Source organism: Micropterus salmoides, unplaced genomic scaffold, assembly GCF_014851395.1.
Source record: "Micropterus salmoides isolate LMB-PRFRI ecotype aquatic unplaced genomic scaffold, ASM1485139v1 Ms_hic_scaffold_14, whole genome shotgun sequence".
Lineage (NCBI taxonomy): Eukaryota > Metazoa > Chordata > Actinopteri > Centrarchiformes > Centrarchidae > Micropterus > Micropterus salmoides.
The window spans coordinates 16,999,568-17,024,724 of NW_024040485.1; the positions used below are offsets into that span (position 1 = coordinate 16,999,568).

The 25,157-nt window shown below is 40.5% G+C and overlaps 1 protein-coding gene across 2 annotated transcripts in view; it reads left to right on the forward strand.

Moving 5' to 3' along the window:
• Window positions 1-25,157, forward strand: part of tnr (tenascin R (restrictin, janusin)) — a 208,595-nt gene that overhangs the window by 122,147 nt on the left and 61,291 nt on the right. For both annotated transcript variants that reach the window (XM_038718059.1, XM_038718060.1), the window contains 8 exons: window positions 1,305-1,527; window positions 2,368-2,468; window positions 3,173-3,335; window positions 5,370-5,846; window positions 14,740-14,859; window positions 15,006-15,149; window positions 16,265-16,380; window positions 21,063-21,213. In XM_038718059.1, coding sequence (XP_038573987.1) covers window positions 1,305-1,527; window positions 2,368-2,468; window positions 3,173-3,335; window positions 5,370-5,846; window positions 14,740-14,859; window positions 15,006-15,149; window positions 16,265-16,380; window positions 21,063-21,213 — 1,495 coding nt within the window. The remainder of the gene's footprint in view (window positions 1-1,304; window positions 1,528-2,367; window positions 2,469-3,172; window positions 3,336-5,369; window positions 5,847-14,739; window positions 14,860-15,005; window positions 15,150-16,264; window positions 16,381-21,062; window positions 21,214-25,157) is intronic.

Here is a 25,157-nt window from a genome sequence, read left to right on the forward strand (position 1 = left end):
CATACTAGTCTTTCTTAAAGTTATTAAGAGACCAAGTGGTAAAATTGAACATACATTAAGCCCCGGCCGCCTCTTGAGATACTGTTGCTACATCTGTCAAGCTTTCCATACCCGCATATACAAACATGCAGCCAGCAGTGATAATGGTGCCATTTATCACTCAAAATACTCAGTAAACAATAGGTTCTGCTGGCAGACAGATGTAGACAAAAGCAGTCTTCTCTTTTCAAACAAGTGACCGTCAATTTTGTCGGCTAAAATGACGACTGTGGCTGTGACATTTTATCAGCTGTAGCTAGCTAGCTAATTAATGTAACATTAGCGGCATAAGTTGGCTGAAAATGCTGTCTCTTAGGCTAGCTGTCAAGATGAGGACTAACCGATGTGTTTGGTAAATGTAACCTTACGGTAGATTGAGTAACGTTGGCTGGGGTTGCTAGAGTGTAAACCTCCCCAAATGCAATAAAAAGTAAGACAGAGCTGCTAACGGTGCGCTAATATCCAGGACCTGCTTCCACATAGTGAAGAAATACTACATGTAGATGTGTTATTCGTCAACACTAAAGGATGGAACTAATGCTACCACTGTAGGTAGAAAGCTACATGCTAATATTTGGTACCTATATTTGAGAAGATAAACACATTAAAAGACAAAAAAAGACAAACTCTTTAAATGCAGGGAATCATTTTTACTACAGCCCCAAGCACATCTCTTCAACATGTGGAGAAATCCTTATCTAGGCAGACCTGCTGTGCCTGATTACGGTTGCTACGCTATGACTGGACAATTGCTGTTCAGGGAATGGTCAATTGTGCACAGGTAGTGCTAGTAATCATATACTAATCACTAAGAATGTTCTCAGTGAAACATTTTCAGCAAAATGTCATAAATACAGTACTCAGCTGATTCCATGGTGTCAGCTTGTGGCTATATTTTCTGCTGATCCTTCTTTACCCCTTGAAATTTGACTCTCTTTATCTAATGTTAGAAATGATCTGCACTTTCTGCCAGACAAAAGAAACACAGAAACCACAATCTGAAAATACTCCAAATGTCACCACATTTTTTTGCAAATGACCTTTATTTTGAATGTGAAAATAGTTTTGTCTGCGTTGCAGCCGGTGAGAAAATCCTTCATGTACAGTATATTAGCGTCATCTAGTTTTGTGTCCCCCTGGCTTCTTTTCTTAGTCTTCACTTCATCATTCTGTAAACACAAGATATAAAGGACAAAAACAACAGGGAACCCCTGAGTCCAAACTACGTGCAGTGTTTTTTAAAATCATGTTGTCTCTCTCTCCAGGGTGCTGCTCATGCTGCTCCATCAGGAGACAACAAGCTGGTTCGCACCACCAGAGTGAGGAGACAGACCCCAGGGGGGGATCAGCCCCCTTCCACTTCCTCAGCCAACCAGACCCTGCGGGACCAACCCGTGGTTTTTAACCATGTCTACAACATCAATGTACCCTTGGAGTCTCTGTGCTCTGTCGACCTGGATGCCTCCGCACCATCTGACCCAGGTGATGGTGAGGTCCTCTGATTGATCGAGTGTTTGTGTTTAAACTCACTGTAGCTGTTACGTCCCCGGCTTGTCTAGGGGTGTGGGACGAACAAAAGATAAATAAACTGGGTGTAAAAACCAAGGAAGGACTCAAAACACATGTCAAGTTAATATATATATATTCTTAAATGAAAAATAACAAAAGGCGTTTAATCAACGAGAGACGATCTCTGCCCACACGAGAGATGATGCAAGTTATATCAAGTAACTAAATAACATAGGTTGCAACATAATAGGCCACACGGTCTCCACGGCTCCACCGCGCTGGGGAAGCACACATGGAGGTTGCCTGCCGCTCACCACACCGGCTTCCACTGATCGGGAATGCCAAGCTGACGACCGCCTCCACGGGGTCACCGACCTCGCGGCGCGAGAAGTTGCCAGCGGCACCCCGCCGTTCACATCCTACGAGTCACACAGTAAATTGCACAATAACCACACAGTAAGCCACACAGATGGTTGCGAGTCCAAGGAAGGGTGGGTGAGTGAGTGAGTGAGTGAGTGAGTGAGAGATGAGTGAGAAGTGAGAAACGAGAACAAGAGTACTCCACTGGCTTTGCTTATGTGGCCCACTAATTGCCGCTGATCAGCCATAGCTGCGAATTCAGCCCAGCGTCACACTAAGGGTACAGGTACACACCTGCAAGAGAGACGGACACACCCACAGCAACACAAACACAGCCCACAGACCACGCGGGTCGTAACAGTAGCCATCTTAGCTGTTCACCTGGTGGCACCTTCTCTTCACATTGAGACACACAATCATGTGTCATGTTTTTTAAGACCCTCTCTCTCTGATGCACAGGTTCTCGTGCTGAGCTGGGGTCAAGACCTTCTGTGGAGGGTCCAATGGACCCAACCGGACCAACAGAATACACTGAGCAGACACTGGATGCTGACAGCCAGGTTGGTGTTTTTTTTAGCAATATTTTATTTTTCTTTAATTAGTAGTAAATCCTAGAGAGAGAGTTTTTTTTGAGGGATTTAGACATTTAGACTGTTTCATGTGGCATCAGAAAGGACAGCATCTGTTACATCACACTTACTCATTTACATACTGATATATATGGGGATGTGTTGTTTTATACAGAGTAAATTAAAGTGATAACCAAAACAAAAGTACTCTGTCCTTTGAGTGCCAAACTTTCACACACTGTTAAAGATGGCTTTAGAAAGGCTCATACAACATACATGACAAACTCACAACAGTCCTCCATTGTCCACCCACATGTTGTCATATTTTAGCCCAGATTTAGTATTTAGTACACCACTTCTCTCTCACTTCTCACAAGGGACCCTGTTGAGCTTATGTTGCACACATTAGAGTGCCTGCCTTTTGCTCATGCTGTTAGGGAGAGGTGGATAATGTGGGGTGAGGGGTACATGGTTTTACACCATGAAAACTGACTACAGCCTCAGTACTCCCTGAGGAAAAAAAAACTATAAACCTTTTTTCTGACACAGGGCTACAGGGGTATGTTTGATACTTGAAAGATGGATTTGGGGTGAAGTATCAGCCATAATTGTGGAGTTAATTGCTCTAATAGTCTCCTAATTAATACCTTTAGGTGGCATTATGCACTTCTTAACCAAACTGTCCCTTTCTTCAGGTAACATTCACTCACCGCATTAACATCCCAAAAGCTGCATGTGGTTGTCCGGCAACAGCCACAATCCAGCAGCTCGCCACCAGGGTGGAGATGTTGGAGAGGGAAGTTTCCCTGCTCAGAGCTCAGTGTGGATCTGGATGCTGTGGGGAGAGCTCAGCCATGGGTGAGTGCTGTTTAACAATGACAACAAAGTATATCGACAAAGCTAGTGGAAGTTGTTGGGTTTTTTTTGTTTTTTTTTATTTAAATAAGCTTTTTAACCTACAGTATATACGCAAAACAAACAACAACTTTTGAAACCAAAGATATGAAGACCTGCAAGGAAAACATTCAAATGAGCCTGTCTCCTATCATATATGGCAAAAGAAAAAACACTGTTTATACAATGAATGAAGAGGAGACAGACTTCAACAGAATATTGATGCTGGAGGGCAGCTTTTTTTTTCCTGCTGCACAGTCTCTGTCTAAAAGGTGTGGAGAAACCTTTGCTACTGGTAAGAATTGTGTTCACTATTCGGGAGATGCTGCCATTATAATATGAGAGGGCTAGAAGGACTAGAATGGATAGAGTTATAGGATATATTATGGTTAAAGGATCTGCTCTATTGACACCATGACCTCATTCAAATGTTTTCCGAAAACGTTCCATCTCCACGGTGAGAATATGATTATCTCCAGCAGTCACGATCTGAATCTGAATGAGGAAGGACAGTGGCTGGATGGAAATACAGTCATTGGAAAATGAAGACGGGGTTTTTGTATTAATGAGCAGCAGACCGCGATCCACCCGGCCAAAACAACCGGACAAGGCGCCACGGCCGGTGCGGTGATTGCTCAGAGGAGAGGAAAGATAGCCAGGAGAGGAGCCATGGATTGGACTTAATTCTGCTCCTAAAGAGCCGGTCTGGACAAAATGGGACTCATATTGACCAAGCAACGGAATTCAGAGACTGTTGTGCCCACATCGTTACAGAGATCTGTCCCATCAACATCCCGATTCAAGCACTTGGCAGATGGTCCATGTTCCGAGCTGTCAGCAGAAGACTCCGGCAAGATGAGAGGAAGTGCCATCGATGATGCTTGATGGACTCTGTTTCCCAGGTGTCAGACTGTTTATTGTGAAGATGAAACTTACATACTATCATCTGGTTGCTGCTGTTTACATTCATCAGAGACAAATTCAAAATCTGTAGAATGTTCGGGGTGTATACGTGTATGTATAAATGTATATAAATAACTCTACTCACTATTTTATATTACCATATTTAATTTACCATTTATATTTTAACATAGGCCTACACTTGATTATATGTTGTGTGTGTGTGTGTAGCATGAAGGAACTACAAATTTCATTTCGTCATGCAGCCTTGTGCTATAAACAACTTTGTACCTTAAAATGCATGAAATGAGACAGCTTTTCATTCATGTCATGACAACTGTTTCTCCCATCAAGGCTGTTAAGGCATGTGAACTAAGGTTGAAGGTTTTCGCATGATTTTAAAATGATTAAATCTTAAGAAAAGATCAATCTTTTCTTGGGATTCCCAGGATTACTAGCACTTTTTATAAAAATTGATCTGCGTACAATTCATCATAACATTACTTTTATTCTGTTCGTATCTGTTAGATTATGTGCTAATATGTTTATTAGCACAGTAATTATCATTCTTCTGCTGCTCTTATGAGATGGAGGTCTGTATGTCTGATTACACCACTTTCGGGGCCATATGTTGCTTTGTTCGTTTCATCTAAAAGAACATTTTGCCACGCAGCTGAACTCTAAACTGGAGATAAGAATTTTATCCAGTTAGATATATTTATCTAATTTTAAGTCGCACTGCCAACACAACAGCTGTTGGCGTGATAGTGTTGAAGAGGTTTGGAGAAGTGTGTTTCAGTGCATACGAAGCACATGCAGACAGACACACAAGCACACAAATGCAAAAAATCTGGGATTTTTCAGGGAAACAGAACCAGATTACAAATCCCATAAACAATTCCTGGCATTCAGTCGTAAGGAGAACATGAAGTTTTGAATGTGTTAATTTCTAAGCTGATATTAAAATAAAAGAACAAGTTATATTACCCCAAAACTAAACTATCCCTTTAGGTTTGATTGTATGGGAACCTTTTCATCTTTGACTCACACGTCATTTTGTGTGAATTCTGTATATAATATATATACCCTTTTTCCCAGGTCGTCTGGACTTTGTCCCAGGCTGCAGTGGCCACGGCAGCTTCAGCTTTGACCTGTGTGGCTGCATCTGTGAGGAAGGCTGGACCGGCAAAAACTGCTCCGAGCCTCGCTGCCAGGATGACTGCTCCGGCCAGGGGGTGTGCGTGGAAGGGGAGTGCGTGTGTGACCGTGACTTTGGTGGTGAGAACTGTTCAGAGCCCCGGTGCCCTTCAGACTGCTCGGGCCGCGGGTTGTGTATCGACGGGGAGTGTGTGTGCGAGGAGTCCTTCACTGGCGAGGACTGCATGGTTGGCAGGTGTCTCAACGACTGCTCGGACCAGGGGCTGTGCATCAATGGGACGTGCCAGTGCCGGCCTGGGTATGTGGGGGAGGACTGTTCGCTGGTCTACTGTGCCAACAACTGTAGCAAGAAGGGAGTCTGCAAGGATGGATTCTGCGCCTGCCAGGATGGCTTTGCTGGAGATGATTGCAACTCTGGTAGGCTATTATTTTTTATCCTTTACGTCCGTTTGATCCTCTTGACTGATGTCAAGTACAAAAAGTAGTTTGTCTGACATTTGTGGTTCAATTCCTAGATGCAGAAACCCTGGGCAAGGAAAATTTTCTCCCTTAACACTTGCTGTCAGTGTGACCAAGATCAAGTAACACGGAGCAGAAATCCAGCTTAACCAGATTTCAGAATGGCTCTGCGACCCTAAGAGAGAATCCTTGGGCAGGAATGAAAGTTAAAATGAAAGCCACAACATTAGATGGAGTGCCTCCATTACTGAGAGTGATTCACTGGACTGTAGGCAAATGTTCTGCTCATGAATTTCTGGCACTATCCCTGAGGTTTATTTGGGTGCAAACATTTAATGCATGCTTCAGATTACAGACCAGTGAGTATCTTTAGAAAAGGAGTTTTGATGTTTCTTTATCTGGTTTACACAGTATGGGAGTAATTCTAAAAAAAACAAAACAAAAAAACACTTGATAAATAATGTAGAAAACTACTTACTGGTAATAAAGTTATGAATAATAATATTGGGAACTTTTATTTAGCACTCGTTTTGGGGACACCACCTGATTTCCGTCCGCCCAAGGTCTTAGGACACCTTGGATATGGTTTTAATAATTACACAATTATTCACTAGCGATCAGTTAGTTAATAATTGCTAATCATTTTGAATCAGTCAGTCTCATATCAAAGTCGTGAATCCTCCGTCCAGTGACAGCACACACACACAGTTCGTGTGATTAAGGTGAATTTATTAACTAACTAAAGTGAATGCAAAGTGAGGTTAAATATATCAAAGACATAAAAACAATGATGATTAAACAACCAGAAGGCAATCAATGAGTAATGAGAGTTTAAGGTGAATTTAGTTGGTCTATTGTGGGAAAGAATCTGATTCTAAGGGAGCAAGATGACTAATGAACGCAAGTTATATGATAATGACTCAATTAAATTTGGCTAGGAATTGAGGCTAAAGGACTAAGGATTAAAGGCTAAAGGATTAAAAGCTAATAATGGACATCAGCTGACCACAGAATGCAGGGTTTTTGTTTACCTTACTGCGTGTTGTCAGCCAGTATGCTGGTCGAGTGGCCCCACGCTAGCTGCCAGATTCCTGGCTTTTTGCTAGGGATTATTCCGGGGGTCCGTCCACATCGGCTGGTGGTGGGGAAAAAAACACTTGTAGTGATAGGGCGGGGGCTGGCCTCTGACTCGTTGTCGTTGGGAGGAATGAGGTTAATGTTAATTTGACGGAAATAAAGCTTAAAAGAGACAAAACTTGGTTGTTCCTGACTTCAAGGTTGCATGACATAATGGTCTGATAACTTTAACAAACAAAACAAAAGAAAAGGTAACTTCAACAAAGGTCCTCGTGAATATAGCTAAGTAAGTTGCTGGAAGACAAAGAAAACTTCACAGACAATGCCGGGCCGAAGTCTTAAGGCGCTGCCGTTACTTGGACACAGGAGCTCGCTCCGTAAGCGTGCCGAAAGCAGAGAAGCGAGAGCAGCGCATGGCGCTGTTTTTTTGTTTCCTGGGGTGTGTCTCCAGGGAGAGGGCTTGGTTACCTCCGATTTCTGTGTCTTAATTTAATATGTTCCTAAAGTCTACAAGGACATGGCATCAGATTACAAACAATAAAACAGATGGTAATGTAAATTAGGCACAAGGAGAGGCAGTTAACAATGGCATGCAATACTTCTTTTGTCCTCTGGGGAGGACAATGGTTCCATGCGAGGACCTGGAAATCCTCTGGTTTAACTTAATCCTTCTCAATCTTGGGTCAGGAGTGAAAGTTGGTTATGTAACACATGACAATATTTCTGTACCATATAATTTATAAAGAAAGTATATATAGGTGCTTGAACAACATTAATTTACAACAAAAATTAAATGCTGGAATTTCGGTGAGCATTGCTGAAGATTAAAGAGCACTGCAAAATTAACTTATTTATGGATTTTTATTTTCAACGCAGTTTCTAACAAGAACATGGTAATAGAACTACTCAAATTGAAGTGGCAGGCCACTAAGTAACTTAAAGATTATTTAATTCAAACAAGGTAATAAGGCAAGTTTATAAGGAGACCACATTCTTGTTCACACAAAGGAATTTGGGACCGTCCTTCCTGGCGTGTGGCTTTCCTCACCAGTTTCACAACTGGGTGTGAATAGTCAGAGGGTTCTTTGATGTTTCGAGGTAATCTGAAAGGGGAACGTCGTTACCATGGTTACCCTGCCCTTTTGGTCTTGGGAGTGTTTAGAGTTTCCTGACCTCGGTCCGAAGAGGTCCAGATAACCTAGTTCAGGATGAGGTTAGTTTCTGGACAAGGTTAATATAGCCATTTTAACAGTCAAGCATAGAGTCTGTTAGCTCAACTTCACCGGACGTGGTAGATTTTATGGTCGAAACAGCACTTGGGGGGGTAGAGCAAACCTTTCACCCCCTCCTTTGGGGTACTTAAGCTGTCTGTTGAGGGTTCATATCTCAACCCTCCCTCTTGTCTCTCAGGGAGAGACAAAGAGAGATTCTGGATTCTTCCTTTTTGGTATAAAATTAAACCAACACTGGCTGGTTCACGACAATAATAACAGCAAACCGTAAGATATATTCCCTTAAACTACTCTTAAGAAAATCTAGCTTTGGATGCGCTTGCACTGTTACTGTAGATCTAACATATACAAGCAGGGCTGCAACTGTTCATTATTTTGTCTTTTAAATAAATTAGTTATTAGGTCTATAAAAGGTAAGACAAAAATGTCCCCAAGCTCAAATTGACATCTTTTAAATTATGTGACTAACAGTCAAAAATCTTGGTTGAAATAAAACCAAGAAAAACAGTAAAAGCCCACATTTTAGAAGTGGAAGCCAGCAGACATTTGTGCTTTTTGCATAATATGTAGCTGGGCCTGGAACAATGAGCATTGGCATTCAAGTGCCATGGAGTGCAGAGAGTTTACAGACAGATAAAGGCTACAGCAGGGGATTTCATTTATCAGCATACTTTTAACGAGAATAAAGGGAGTAATTGATTCAACCACCTCTTGTAGCGTTTAGATAGAAAGTAAACCTTCTCACCCATGATCCTCCATAACACATGGTTGCCTGTCTGAGCCCTACAGAGCAGGCAGATAGATTTGCTGCATAGATTTCTAAATGCAAGGCTTTCTCTCACTCTGCTACAGCAATTAGCTCTCAGTCCTGTCATTTTGAGTAGACGTGCAGCCCAGAAAAAAACAAGCCCCTCTGTGCTTCAAATGCAGGTGGCGGGGCGCGTGACTTGCCCGACAGCAGAAGGTGTAACAGCATTAATTTGTCAAAAGTCACATTCACCCAGGGAGGACTGCCACATTAGCTGCCGCTGGGGCAGTTCTGAGTCGTGCTCGCTTTTGTTGAAAACCCAGCTCTCCACGTCAAAATATCAGATCCTCCTCCACCATTTGAGGCAGCTGTCAACAAAGTGGATGAAGGATGAGGACAGACAGAAGAGCAAGTGATAAAAAGACAGGGACAGCAAATCATATTACTGAGGCTTATTCCTCCTTGCTGCCCTCTCATTTAATATCTATACCAAGTGAGGGAGTCCGAATTGCTTATTTCTTTGCAATTAGAGTCTAAAATAGCCAATGCTTGTTGGGGATAGTTTGCTGAATACAAAACCTAGCAGTTCAATTACCAGAGACCTGTAGGGTGACAGGCTTAAGTGCTTCATATTATCAAAAGCTGAAGAAAGCGGGATGTATTTTTGCTTCAATTACAGTGGCCTATATTCTTCCCACTATGAGAAATAATGGAGGCTGTTGAATTTAAATGGGATGTTTCAGGCGTGGAGTAGGATACAATATATCTTTACATGAAAATATATATTTATACAGTGTATCCACCCACAAAGAAGAGGTCAACTTGCGCTGAGGAGTGGCATTTAATCTTGACAGCAGAGGAATTCCACGATCATTTTGACGAGTCCTGATGCTACAGTGGAAAAGAAGCGGTGACATTCTCGCGTTGTTGACATGCTCTTGAGTGCGGCAGTGGTGACAACTGACATTTACATTTCTCAAATAGTTGTGGATCTCAGCGCTGCACTTATGCAGTGTCTGTCCCTTATGCATGTCTATTTTATTACCTTATTTTAATGCCCTATTCTGCTGTATTGCATCAGTCAAATTTGACTGAATAGCATGGCTTTTTTTATTTACAGCAGGTCAGTTAGTAGCAGCAATTTAGAAGCCAAGCGTACAAAGTCGCTTTGTTTCTATCTGTTGTTGTAATATTAGATGTTTTTAACTGGGATGTTAAAGGGCTTTGACATATGACAGCCCACGTCATCGCACAATTAAGCACTCATTTTAAACACATACCCAAACTTAAGCTGACAGCCATACAGGCGAAGAACATACATTTGTATGTGTCATTTGTTACACTGACCCAAACCAAACAAAGATAAACACCTTTAAAACAACCAAAGCCATGAGATTCATTAACTTAACAAGACATATAATCAGTTAAGTCAATAAATTAAGAATACCAAAAATATAAAGTGAAAATACAAAATCCTGAAAGGCAGCAAGACCAGCAGTCCCAGTTCAGAAAGCCCCTCCCTTCTGATGCTGGTACAGGAGCTTTTAAAGACCTGCTTCCCAATCCAAGTGGACCTCATTTAGCAATCAGATGTAGCACACCTGGGGCAGAACTAGACAGAAAAGGGAAAAGGGACACATAGCACAGGGAAACACATACAGTTGTAACACATTCATAGTCTGCCTGAGCAGATTGAGGACACACGTTGTTATCATGGATGTGACTGAATGTGTTGTTGCCTGTGATAAAAAGTCCTTTAATATCCAGAACCATTCTCCTGCACTGAATAGAAATTGATACCCTGTATGACAAAACATCTTTGACAGTATGTGTTTTGGAGCTGCCTTTTCCCAACCAAAAGAGACGTGAATTTGTGTCAGATCTTTTGGTAAACATCTAGTGAGCTCCCCCTTTTTTTGGACGCTGTAGTAGAGTGTAGGATAAGAAACCAAATGTCTATGTCAGGATAGGAAACCCCACAGACCTTTTCTTTAAAAGCATAATTTAAGTTAATTTACTTTTCACCTATAATAAAACCTACAGTAATAGCGCGTGGATGGACATATTTTTGGATATACTTTACAGTAGCTGTGTGTGCACTAAGGGCACTATCATACCCAGCATGCTTGGAGTTGTTTATTCAAACTCTGGAGACTTTACATGAATAGTTTGCTAAATTTGAGAATGTAAAGTGGCAATGCGAAGGGCTTTGTTTCCAGATAATATCAAAACAAACAAACACTCCAAAAACAACATTTTATGTGTACAAGAACAGTAACGCAGATATCTGATATCTTAGCCTAGCAAGCAGAAATTGACTGATTAAACTACAGTCTGGACTGACAAATGTGTTTAGTTTTTAGTTCTTAACTCACATGAATACCACAAAGGAGCAAAATAATAAACTCCAACCTTCAAACTTTAATAATAAACACTTTTTTCCTTAGAATAATTCAAGTCTACTTAACATGTGAGCTAAGGCATATATAATAATTCCAGTACATATTTATAGACCTCTTGCAGTATTTGGTCTTCGTGGTATTTGTTCTGTATAACTTTTATTTCTTCTCGTCATATTCTGTTTTTTTTGCTTGCTGAATATTACTTTAAGTCACAGCAATTGCCTGTTTTCTCTCCTCATATCTTATTAAAATGCCTTGTTCTTGACTCCACTGCCTTCACGTCACCAAGCTTGTAGCTGGACCGGTAAACGTAGATTTAGCAGAGGAAAATAGATGCCGTCATTGCGATGCCTGTTATGCAGTCCCATGGTTGGTTTGTAATAAGGTTGTGTATAACTTTACTAGTATAGCACACATCAAGCAAAGATGCAGCCCAAAATGCTTAACAAAAGAAGACATGGATAATAAACCAAACAAAATGCAACAGAGTAAGACTCTTTATAATGAATTGGAGCAAGGAAAACAATCTCATAGCACAGTGGTCATGGGTTCTTAGCTTTAGATCAACAGCAGATTGAACTTTTACCCCCATTGGAGTGGGGGACTGGAAATGCACAAGCATTAAAAATGCATTATTCAGATGTTTTTTATTACATACAAACCCCACAAATATACTTCTCACTCCAAGTTTCAGTTTAGTCACTTAGGCAAATTAACAACAGAAATGCCAATACATAAAATAGCCTGAAGGCAAGTTAGTCCTCTGATGACGCACTGACCTCCGTTGTCAGCTTGAGTTTTAACTTTAAGGTTTTAGTTCAGGAGATGCAGCTGGATCTGCCTATGATAGCATACTGATCAGACCTAATGAGACTTAAAGACTCCAGGCGAGATTCTTGAATAACCTTCAGCAAGTTGGCCTTTTGAAACAAACCCTGGGAAAGATACATGCCTGAGAAATGGTTTCACAATTTCCCATAAATCAAATAGACAAAAACCTTCAGCATTCAAATTAGTCTGCAAGTGATGTAGTGTGTTTGCAAAGTCCCATTTATGTAGATGAGCGTTTTAACACAACTAGTTGTTGTGTTTCTAATATTAGGTTGCATGTATACAAGTGAGAATTGCCATTCAGATTTCCTCGGTCTGTCTGGTGATTTTTAAATTTATTTTCTACCTGGGTAGAGATGTGAATTTCTTAAAATTGTTTGCTTTGTAGGCAGCCCAGGAACAAAATATTCTTAAACTGAAGTTAGAATAAGAAAGGAAAACAAGAGTGATCAAGTTTCTGAAGTCAGACACAAAGGTCAGAGGCTCTCCTGATACTCATATTTGCATTCAAATTAACTCATTGTTGGTGGCCTTTCACATAGCAACAGCAACAACAAACTGCTTCTCTGTCTTTGCTAGTAAAAAGCTGAAGATTCCAGCTCTAACATTGTTGTCTAACTTCTAAGAGAAACCTTTTCCTAAGTGCTCCCGTGAGAGTTATCCCCTCACTTTCTATGGGTTAATGTCTTAATCTTAAGCAGCTCGTCCATTCAGCCTCCTGCGTGACCTCATTTCATCATTGCTCTTCTTCCATCCCATGGATTATTGCTCCTTTTCTTTGATTTGTTATTTACTTCATTAGGTGGTGAAGTTGAGTCTAATTGATGAAATAAATCTAGCTTAGTGAAGGCTGCAGGATTTGTCCCCTGTGCAGGTTCACTGTTTCAGAATGAGCAAACTACTGTACAGCACGGGCCCATCTGTCGAGTGTCTGATGAAGGAGCTGAAACAGCTACTAGAGTGTCCAACAGTTCCCAGAGGAGAACTCAGTGCTGTGCTGTAGAGTCCTGTATCACAGGCTGTAGAGATGATGAGGGGGTGAGAGGTTGTTTATCACACCATTACACTCACTGATCCTTTACTCCTCTGTCTCTCCTTTTCTCTTTCTTCCTTATTCTCTCATTTGACCTTTTCTTCTATGTTAGTCATTTACTCTCCTGAAACACATTTTGTCTAGTCTTCTTCTCTGTCTGTCCTCTGTCTGTCTCTCAATCTGTCTTGTCGTTTCTCCAACTCAAACTATTTGCACATTCTGTCTTCTCCTCCTTTATGTCGTTCACCTGTCTCCCTATCCTCCTCCTTGTTGTTGTTGGCAGTGGGAGCCATAAACACTCTTGTTTATGCCTCCGCATTTAAATTCAACACCACCTCTCAGGCTTATGGCTTGACGATCTCCACTTCAGCCACGAATGAATGACATTGCTTCTACCTCTTGTTGCCACAGGCACTGTCTTCCCTTTATTGGCTGGAATGTACTAATGAAAGAGGAACACTGCAAAAATGCAATAATGCAAATGCTAATAACTTAAATTTTCCTTTTATTGTCCAGGGACATCTATCAGTATCCCAGTCCATTATCCATCCACACTGAACAGGGTATTCCTATTCCTATTTTGATACTTAAAGTGTTAAAGTGTTTTAGATTATAGATTTCTATCTTGTGTTCTAACAAGCTGGAAAAAGTTCACAAGCAACTTTTTCAGTATTAGTTAAATCTATTTTAAATCTATTTTATAATTATCAGTCTGGTTTTAGAAAATCATATTCAAATCCTGTGCTTACTCTACCTTACAGACTATATGAAAGGAGAGACAGATGCAAGACAATGATGTGGAATGATTTTAATTGATTTACAAAAAAAGCAATTGACGCTGTCGACCAGTCTATTACCTAAGAAGCTGTCAGCTGCGTGTCCGTGTCCATCAGCATAGAAATGGTTCCTTAATCCAGAGATTCCAGAGACCATCTATCTAGCTAACAAATGTATAACAAGTTGGAGTCCCACAGGGCAGTGCTCTGGGCCCCCTCTTGTTTCTGTTAAATTAATCGGGATCTGCTTGTGGAAAGGGAACATCAGAACAAGCTTTTTGGTGGAAAAGTTAATGTTATCTATAAAGGTTGAAACTGCTGGCCAGTTTTTATGTTTTGAGTTGTTTTGTTTTTCAAGCGTTCATTGTTTAATGGTCTAGGATAAAACAAGTCTCAAACCAAGAGTCATTGTATTATTGTACACATTGGCTATCAGCAATTCCAGCAGCTTGGTGGTTACCTTTTGAAGGATAGAGCCATACAACTACAACTCAGCGTGGTTCATAATCTCTATAACAGAGCCCCATAGTATCTCAATGACCAATTTCGTAGCATTTGGTGCCAGACTAGAGCTAATGCTGCTGAATTGTACTTGCCTTCACTACCAACATGGGCATTTGTTCCTTTGGACTGGAACAATTTACCATTGCATATAAAAAAATTAAAGTAACCACCACTGTTTACAAAAACACAAAATAAAAACAGCCATTGTTTAAACATATGTTGTTGGGGGGGTTTTTTTGTCCCAACAGTGGCACCAGCCATGAACCTGAAGGTGCGTGGCGTGACTGATCGCATTATTGAGCTGGAGTGGGATGGGTCAGTTGTGCTCACAGATTTCTTAGTGACCTACACACCAAGCAGCACTGGAGGTAAGCACAAAGCTATACTAGCCTTTCGAAGCTTTGGGAGGTTATAAGCGTCAGCCGAATCAAAATGTCTTGAAAGCATACACAATGTCTTTTTAAAAAAAGTGCATCCATGTATCAGTGTAATGTCTTAACTATCTCTCTGTCAGGTGTTCAACTAGAGATAAGGATTCCAGGCAATATCACCACCTGCACTATCTCAGGCCTGGAGGCAGGCGTTGAGTACAACATCAACGTGTTCGCTGTCATTAACAACAGTATCAGCGTCCCTGCCAGCATTACTGTATCAACCTGTAAGTGCAGTCCTCCGGGTTGTTTTGACAAAATGTTCTCAGGGGGAGCCTGAAGGATATTCCACTGAGGTCGTGTTTGCTCCATGACCAGCAGAATAAAATGTTCTCTGTCTCACACAGTGTTATACATGCATTCTCACATGGACCATTCATGCAGATGCACACACACCGTAGCTCTCACCTTTTTTTTTGTTAAATCCTCCCCAGGATATTTCCCAGTGTCAATAGAGTGAGAATACCACCTGCTCCTCTGTGTCAACTGTTTGTGATTACTACCTGTAACACCTGCTTGGCGTCACTCACACTCTAATAAAATACACACACAAATATGAACACCTGAATGTGTACCTCCTGGCCAGTGTTAATGCCAGGTCATCGAACCTGACAGAGAAACATACTAGTTGCTTCCATGCTCATCAGAAGTCTGCAAACTCACTGAACTGTTTAAAGTAATAGCCTGTTTTCAGTGGCAAACAGAATATTGTATCCACTTTACATTAGCTGGCTTCATACAGTGTGTTGCCATTACTTCAGTCTTGGCAGGTAAAACTATCCTCCATTTTACAGATAAGTGAATTTAATTTCAGTGATTGCAGAATTCAGGCTAATAAAGTAAATTTAGGGCAGTTAGGCTTGATGCAACCATTTTTCAGTGACGATATGATTTGTTGGGTTGTCTTTGCTAAACGTAATTATAAAATGTAGTATGTGATTATCTGGAAAGATTTATGAGGACACAGATGCCTGTGAAAAAAGTAATTTTAACATTTTGCAAAATCAAGTATGGGCTACGGTTGTTATTATTAAACAAGGAACTAATTAAGTTTTATATATATATTGTGTGTGTGTGTATATGTGTATATATCATCAGTATGGTCGAAATCAATGCTTATCCAATTTGAAAAGTGTTTTCATTGTGTTTCATGAAGCAGGTGTGCATGTTTTGAAACCTTTTGAACAAAAATGACATTTTGATTAATGCCAATGCTAAAATGAATATGGTTAAATGATAAAGAAAGAAATTAATTAAGACACCTTCAGCATGAGATGAGTAGTGATTTATGGGCTATATGGGTCACTGAAGAACAATAATATATCTCTGGCTATCTCTCCAGATCTCTCCAATCCAGATGGTTTAGTCTTTAAATCCATCACAGAGACATCAGTGGAGGTCCAGTGGCAACCATTCTACTATTCCTTCGATGGATGGGAGATCAGTTTCATCCCCAAGGTAGAGTAAAGCTGTGTGAACACTGTGTGTATGTGTTCGCTGTCAGTCCCAATGTAATACTGTATTACAGCATGCTGGAAGACAACCACATTGTCCTTCTGTGTGAGAAGAATAGAAGGAAAAAAGGCTTTTAATGAATCATCAGGTCATGCTTTGCCTTATCTCCCACACACACACACAACAGTATTGTTTCTTACCTTTGCTTGTTGACTGAACAAAATATTCTTGATTGAAAATTGAATTGCATTCAAATCTCACCCATGCCAATCTGTAAATGACTTTGAATTTTTGTGCAGAAAAATTAAGGAAAGTAACTTGATGGCTTTAAGCTTTTTTTGCGGGTTTCCTCATCTTGAATCCCATACCAAATTAGACAAGCGGATTGTCTTAAGCTTATTGGCTATTAGGTGGATGAGCCATTAAACCCTTTACCAAAATAACCTTTCATAAAACCATAGCAGGGCCAGGTTCAAAGCCAGTAAGCCAAAACCTTTCTCTTTCTAATTCCCTCTGTAAATTCAGGTACTCGCGGCACTCTAATCTCTTGCCCCATCACAACAACTGTCCTTTAAGGTGTTCTCAGGGGGAGATATCCTTTGGTCTGGCCACAGTCCAAGCCTCAAATCTGATGTTAAAATGCTTTTATGTGTTTATTTCAAGCCCTTTTACTAATAGAAAGTTTCTGTATTGAAAAAGCAGTCGGCTTCCTAATTTCATTTGATTGCTTTTAGCTCTCCCTTTTCTCTCTTTCTATCTAATCCTCATGTGTCTCCACTGTCTCTCTTCTTCAAGCGCATTCCACCCCCCACCCATCTTGTTCTCCTAATCTCATTTTTATTTTGCATCCACCACCTCTCGAGATCGCCAACCCTTTTCTCTCTGCTGCTGAAGGTACCCTCCATCCCTCTTTTTCCTTCACTTCTCTCTTCGTCTCCATCCCTTTCTGTATATGTTCTTCCCTCGCTTTCCCTCCCTTGCTCCAGCCACAGGGGAAATCATATTATGAGTTGGCAGTCCCACCCCCTGTGGATTTAATCCAGCAATGGGGATTGTGAATTTTGACAATCTTGTAATGGAAGTAGGCATGAAAGCCATGGCCTTTGCGAACAAACACAGAACTCACTACGCTGTAAAAAGGAAAGAGAGAAAGAGAGGGGGAGGGGAAGCTCCGAGTCCTGACGTTAACGCTGTTAGAAACAGCTACAGTATATATCTGACATTCCAATAAAATACCATACCAGCGTTGTTGTAGCACATACCAACCACATCATCTAATACATTATGGTTTTGAGTTTTTGTTTGTAATAAATCAATGAAGCTGTAAAGCAATCAGTCAGTCAATACTGCTGCCAGTAGAAGTGTACTAGTGTTATATTAGTTATTTTGTATTAGTTCCTGTGGTATTATAGTCATATACAGCCATAAGAAATATTCTCAGTATTGATTGATTATGTGATTTCCTGGAAGCTCCCTTTAAAAAAAAAACATTTTCTTTGATTGTTAGACAACCTGCAGTAGTTTAAGGTTACCCTAAAGTAAATCAGAGTTGTGATTCATGTTGAATACTCTTCAAATGGTCAAAGATCAGGACACATGATGAGGCTGTGCAATTCTGCAGTATTCTCTTCACATAAACCATTTGTTCATATGATGCCTAGATGAACTTGAAATTATGTTAACTCATGCCTGTGGCTATAACACTGTTCAAATTGCACTTTGTGATTCACTCCTGGGAAGAAGAGACAGCGCCAGGCAGATTCCACAAACAACTAAAAATCAATGTTTCTTGCTCATTTGAGCCTCTGAAGCTGCATCTTGTTGAAGAAATTAGGTGATTAAGTGAGAGGAAACCCCTTTGCACAGAACAGTTTGTAATAAAGGCATTATAGGTTCAAATAATGTAAAATGTATCATTGATTCATGAACGAAATTACAAAACAGTGTCTCTCACTTACCTCTGATAGTATCTAGCCACGTTTTCCTGTTTTTGACTTGTCCGCATCTGAGATGTCTGCTGCCACCCCAGAACAAAGCAAGTTTGCCTTTTTCCCCTCATTCTCTGTTGTGGCAGTGTGCTTATAATAATGTATGCAAATAATGGGTACATTTCTATCCCTGTGTATATATGTCAGCTGTGTGTCAGCGTGTGATGGCTTGGCTGAGAACTGGGTAGAAATATTTGGGCTTTCTTACTTAACATTTTGGTTTTTGGAGACAAAGTATATCATATAGTGCTGCATTACATTTCACATCCACCATATTTACACTAGTGTGAAAAAGTGTTTGCCCCCTTCCTGATTTCTTATTTTTTGCATATTTGTCACAATGAAATGTTTCAGATCATCAAACAAATTGAAATATTAGACAAAGATAACACAAGTAAACAAAATGCAGTTTTTAAATAAAGGTTTTTATTATTAAGGGGAAAAATCCAAACCTACATAGCCCTGTGTGAAAAAGTGATTGCCCCCTAAACCTAATAACTGGTTGGGCCAGCCTTAGCAGCAAGAACTGCAATCAAGCGTTTGTGATAACTGGCAATGAGGCTTTTACAGCGCTGTGGAGGAATTTCGGCCCACTCATCTTTGCAGAATTGTTGTAATTCAGCCACATTGGAGGGTTTTCAAGCCTTAATCGCTTTTAAGGTCATGCCTCAACATCTCAGTTGGATTCAGGTCAGGACTTTGGTTAGGCCACTCCAAAGTCTTCATTTTGTTTTTCTTTAGCCATTCAGACTTGCTAGTGTGTTTTGGATCATTGTCCTGCTGCAGAACACGAGCGCTTCAGCTTGAGGTCACAAACACATGGCCGGACATTCTCCTTCAGGATTTTTTGGTAGACAGCAGGATTCATGGTTCCATTTACCACAGCAAGTCTTCCAGATCGTGAAGCAGCAAAACAGCCGCAGACCATCACACTATTTTACTCTTGGTATGATGTTCCTTTTCTGAAATGCTGTATTACTTTTACGCCAGATGTAATGGGACACACACCTTCCAAAAAGTTCAACTTTTTTCACGTCAGGCCAGAGTATTTTCCTGAAAGTCTTCAAGATTTTTTCTGGCAAAACTGAGACGAGCCTTTATGTTCTTTTTGCTCAGCAGTGGTTTTCATCTTGGAACTCTGCCATGCAGGCCATTTTTGCCCAGTCTCTTTCTTATGGTGGAGTCATGAACACTGACCTTAACTGTGGCAAGTGAAGCCGGCAGTTCTTTGGATGTTGTTGTGGGTTTTTTTTGTGACCTCTTGGATTGGTCGTCGCTGTTCACCACTGTTCCATGTTTTAGCCATTTGTGGATAATGGCTCTCATTGTGGTTTGCTGGAGTCCCAAAGCTTTAGAAATGGCTTTATAACCTTTTCCAGACTGATAAATCTCAATTACTTGTCTTCTTTGGATCGCAGCATGATGTCTAGCTTTTGAGAATCTTTTGGTCTACTTCACTTTGTCAGGCAGGTCCTATGTGATTTCCTTCTGTGAGAAATTGAACTCAGCTTTCCAAGGATGTGATAAAGCACAGTTGATTTATGTTTTAAGAGGAGGGGGCAATCACTTTTTCACACAGGGCATGTAGGTTTGGATTTTTTTCCCTTAATAATAAAAACCTTAATTTAAAAACTGCATTTTGTGTTTACTTGTTGTTACATTTCAGTGTGACAAACATGCAAAAAAATATGAAATCACTTTTTCACAGCACCATATATGTTGCTTTTTATGAATGGTAAGAAGATTTTTAGAGCCACCTCTTGACAGTGTTTTTTGATTGACAGATAAAATGACATGCTGTCTTACCTGAATAACTAAATTACATTAAATTAAATAATAAATATCAAAGAACCATGAATGGGCAATCAAACAGCCCTACATTCTTGTCACCCTTTGGCTCAATAAAATGAAAATGATAAATACAAAAGAATCTTTTTGTCATTCTATATCTAAGCGACCTTGTCGGCAGAGAGAATGATGACTTTTTTTTTTTTTTTTTATAATTTAGCATTGCCTTCATTTAACTGTGTTATTGAGATTAAACACCAATTGTTATCGGAACATTACCGTTGTGTGTTACTGCCCACCCTGGTAATTTAGTTGAGGTGATTAAATGGATTAGATCTCTAATTACAGTTTTGATTTAGGAAAGTAGCAAGCTGTTATATGTTCTGTTTTTATACGAGCCTTCGTAGCGCTGGCTTTTGGGGATCTTGGAGCAGCAGTAGGTGTAACATCTGTCGGTCGGCAGGAAGTGCGATACTGGCTCTCTGAGAACAGCTGGGAAAATCAGGGGCTCCATATGGATGAGTGACAGGCCTTTGGAAATGTACAGTGTGATGTGCTGCCTCTGCAGAATATGGCTTGAGAAATATCACAGTAGCAGTCATACCCATTTTTGCCAAACAGCACAGTTTGGGAATTTAATGTGCTAAACCATCCAAAAGTTTACAAATAAGTCAAAAGAAAAAGGCTGTACACAGCTCAGAAAGTCAACTGTATATAACTTAATGGCATATGTCACCGTTTATGTCTTACTGGTGAGGATTGTCTTTTATCTGCCAGATCCCTTGTCTCCACTGTGAGAAGGAGTTTAAGGCACACAGTAGCTGACATTTACTCAAAATATGCAATGTGCTACAGAAATGAGCTCAAGTCTCTTTTCATCTCATCACTTCTGTCTCTGTTTTGTTCTAGGACAATGATGGAGGGATGACTGCACAGCTGCCCAGCACCATCACTTCCTTTGTGCAAACTGGTTTAAGACCAGGGGAGGAGTATACTGTTAACCTGGTGGCACTCCGAGACCAGGGTCGAAGCCAGCCAGTCACTGCTACTGTCACAACATGTATGTACTAATGGAAACTGTGGATAAACTTTGATATTAGAATATATTTTCAGTCATGTAAATAGACAAAATAAAAATACATTCCCTTATGTTTAATTGCAGAAAGAATTAGTATATTTGAATTAGTATACATATTTTCATACAAACATTTCCTACAGTTTTTCATTACAGCACATGGGTAAACATGAGACATAACTAAAATCTCCTACATATTACTTATGGTTTTGTCAAAAAATAACATTAATGCCCTTGAAAACCTATTTTCTCAATCAGTTATTATTCTACACACGTCTTTCTATGTGTGCTTTTGTCTCTTCTCACTGGTTTAAAGTGGATGTTGTCAGAATTTAGCAGTATTTAATTCAACATGTGGTTACAGATGTTTACTTGGTTTGCCAGGCCACAGTTAATCAGGCCTGATCAAACTGCACCCACACAGTCTTTATAGAAACACATTAGCTCGGGTTTTGAAGGTGTTTCACTCTTAATAAGAAAATAGAATGGACTTTGATTGTTGCTCATGTAGTCATAACCAATAATGCAACACAAAAATACCTAAGATTTGAAATTAAGTTTTCTGGGGCTTTAAGATAAGTTGTAAATTTATGGCCTGAGGAAGAAGCATCCAGCCAACCAGTCACATTACAAAACACCCCGGTAATTTCATATTTATAATAAATTAGTAAACCCAAGGCGACATCTTAAAGTTGCTTGTTTTGTCACACCAACAGTCTAAAACCTGAAGATGGTCAATTACAATGACATAACCCAGAAAAACAGCAATTCCTCATATTTGAGAAGCTGGAGGGAGAGAATGTTTGGCATTTTCGCTTGATAAAAGGCTTAAACGATTAAGCAATGATTAAAACTGTCAGCAATTAATCAGTCAGAAACTAAAACCTGTTATTTTGAATGTAGCATATTATTCCCTGCACTTTCAAGAGCTGCCACACACACAGACACGCATCTAAATACCCTGGCATAAGCAGTGTCATCTTGACATATTTGTTGGTCTGTCACCATTTAAGTCCCTGATGTAAATCTCTCTGAGGTATTGCCCCCACTCTTCACCCAGCTGACACTACTTGGACAGCTGTAATAGATCCAATTCAAGCTCTGTCCATAACAATTCAAACTCTGATGTCTGCAGTCAAAACACCATCAATTTCCTGTCAAGTCTTTGTTCATTTCGTGGGTTGTAATTAAGTATCGATTAATAATTCATGGCACTTGTTAATTTTTCATGGAGGCCCACTGCAGGACACCTAATTGGATAAAGAAAGAGGAAAAGACAAATTTGAAGTTACTCAATTATTTATAACAAAGATTTATCCTTTCTCGGGAGACAGAGGTAACGCAACGAGGAGTTGGAGGGAAACCAGAAGGAGAGGACAGCTGATGGGGGAACTGGTTCTCAGCAACTGTCTTCTTCAGAATATTTTCTAGGAGACCCAAGGGGCCAATTTCTAATACATCACAGGTCAGGGTGGACCGGCAATACATCAAGCCTGAGTCTGGGACTTATTTATATCTCAAAAGCTTAAAGAAAGACTTTAGAAAGCTCTGGTCCTGCGTTATTTACATAAGTTCTCCCCAGCCATCAATAAGTAGTGCGGTTTCACTGCACTGTGCGGGTCCGATGTTGGTGGGGGGGTGTCAGGAAACCAGTTAGTATCTGGTGGGGCCACCATTTTCCTCACACAGTGCAACATATATCCACATAGAGTTGATCAATGTGAAGTTGATTCAATGGCTGAGCGAAGTTGCAGTCAGGTCGGGACCGCGATTAGGACGATGAGCATGCAGATGAGCTTCCCTGAGACAGTTTCTGACATTTGTGCAGGAATTCTTTGGTTATGCAACAAATTGTTGCAGCAGCTGTCTGGGGATCTGGTCTCCAGTGATCTTGGAGGTGAAGATGCTGAATGTGGAGGTCCTGGGCTGATGTTGTTACACGTGGTCTGCGGTTGTGAGGCCAGTTGGATGTACTGCCAAATTCTCTGAAACGCCTTCGGAGACGGCTTATAGTAGAGAAATAAACATTCAATTCATGAGCAACAGCTCTGGTGAACATTCCTGCAGTCATCATGTCAATTACACGCTCCCTCAAAGCTTGCAACATCTGTGGCATTGTGCTGTGTGATGGAACTGCACACTTTCGAGTGGCCTTTTATTTTGGCCAGCCTAAGGTACACACAGGTACTGTGCAATACCTATCCTGTCTGATCAGAATCTTGATATGCCACACCTGTGAGGTGGATGGATTATCTTGGCAAAGGAGAAGTGCATACTAACATAGATTTTGTCAGATTTGACAATATTTGAGAGAAATAGGCCTTTTGTGTACATAGAGAAAGTCTTAGATCTTTGAGTTCAGGTCATGATGAATGGGGACAAAAACAAAAGTGTTGCGTTTATAATTTTGTTCAGTGTATATCACAGTATAGTATGGGGCTCCCAGTTTAAAAGTTGTATGTTGAACTAAGCATTTTGTTGTGCTGTTTTGGTCAGTTCCACAACATTAAATGAGGTTCGTCACCTTGGTCAAACTTAATGGGAGTAAAATGTATTATCATAAACTGTGCATAACCGTTATTTAAGTTACAGCTTTGAGCCTCATTTAACAGAAATAGAAATTAAGGACAGAATTGATTTAGCACCTTCATTTTCCCATACATCTGTTACAGCAACAGATCGAACCATAGCTATTGTGAAAAGAAGTAATAAACAGGTTAATGAAAGAGTGCTAATTATCACGTTCATTAACACCCCATTACCTTGACTGAAATTCCTTCATATAGGGATTGACGCTCTAACAATGAAAATACTACGCGTGAAAGTTTAGTGAATCCCTCTTGTGCCAACCATCTGCCGCTTAAGCAGGGGCAAGTCACAGTGGCAGAATGCTAAGTTAGGTAGTCCAGACGTCCCTCTCCCCACCAGTGTTTTCCAGCTCCTCTTGGGAGATTCTTGGGAGGCGTTCCCAAGACAGATGAGGTAAATGATATCTCCTACCTGTTGGACTTGCCCAGAAAACCTGTAAAGGGAGGTGCCCACTCAGCTTTTGATGGAAAAGGAGCAGCAGCTCTACTCCAAGCTCCCTGCGAATGTCTGTGCTCCTTACCCTATCTTTAAGGATGAGCTCCAACCTTTTACCTAAGGTGTTCAAGTACATATATGAAACACCATATACTTGAATGTGTTTATGTCCAATCCATGACTAACACAGAGGCTCCTTATCTTGTAGGAGGGGTTAGTGCATCCCTCTGACCTGGGAGCTGTGTTGTCTGGGGCATTAGCTCCTGGTTGGGACTCCCAAGGCAAATTGGTCCCATGGGAGGGACCCCACATGGATCAGAACTTGCAGTAACAGGGAAACTGGGGGCCTTCTGGCCTCCTGGTATCGCAGATCTCTCATCACGTGTTTTCAGCTCTTCACACCTAGTGCTGTTTTCCAGCAACCAGCATGAAGAGACTTTAATCACGGCTTATGTTTTACACCTTGCTCAGATAAACCCTGTTGTTTCAGCGCCTCTCAGGCAGGTCTGATAAGTTTTACATGCTTGGCTGTCAAAGAACAGCCTTTTCTGATAACAAACCCTGATCTATCACTGAGTAAGCTCGAAGCAGCGAGTATTAACATGAACTTTCATCCCCTCATTTTAAATTTTCCATTTTAGCTTCCCTGTGAATACTGACTGAAGTTTTTCCAAACCAATAGTTGGCATCAAATGTGTGGTCAGAGTAGGAATCTTGTTTACTTATTCTTTGATTTTGTATAATTTAATCATAATTTGGCCAAGAATTAATTTTATTTAGTTCTGCAGCTGCATGTGGTTAGACAAGATTTAACATTTGAGCAGTTTAACTTCTTTTGTTCAAAGAATATTGGTATTTTGTAAACAAATATATTCAAGTTCCTCAAAGTGGAGCTGAAACATGAT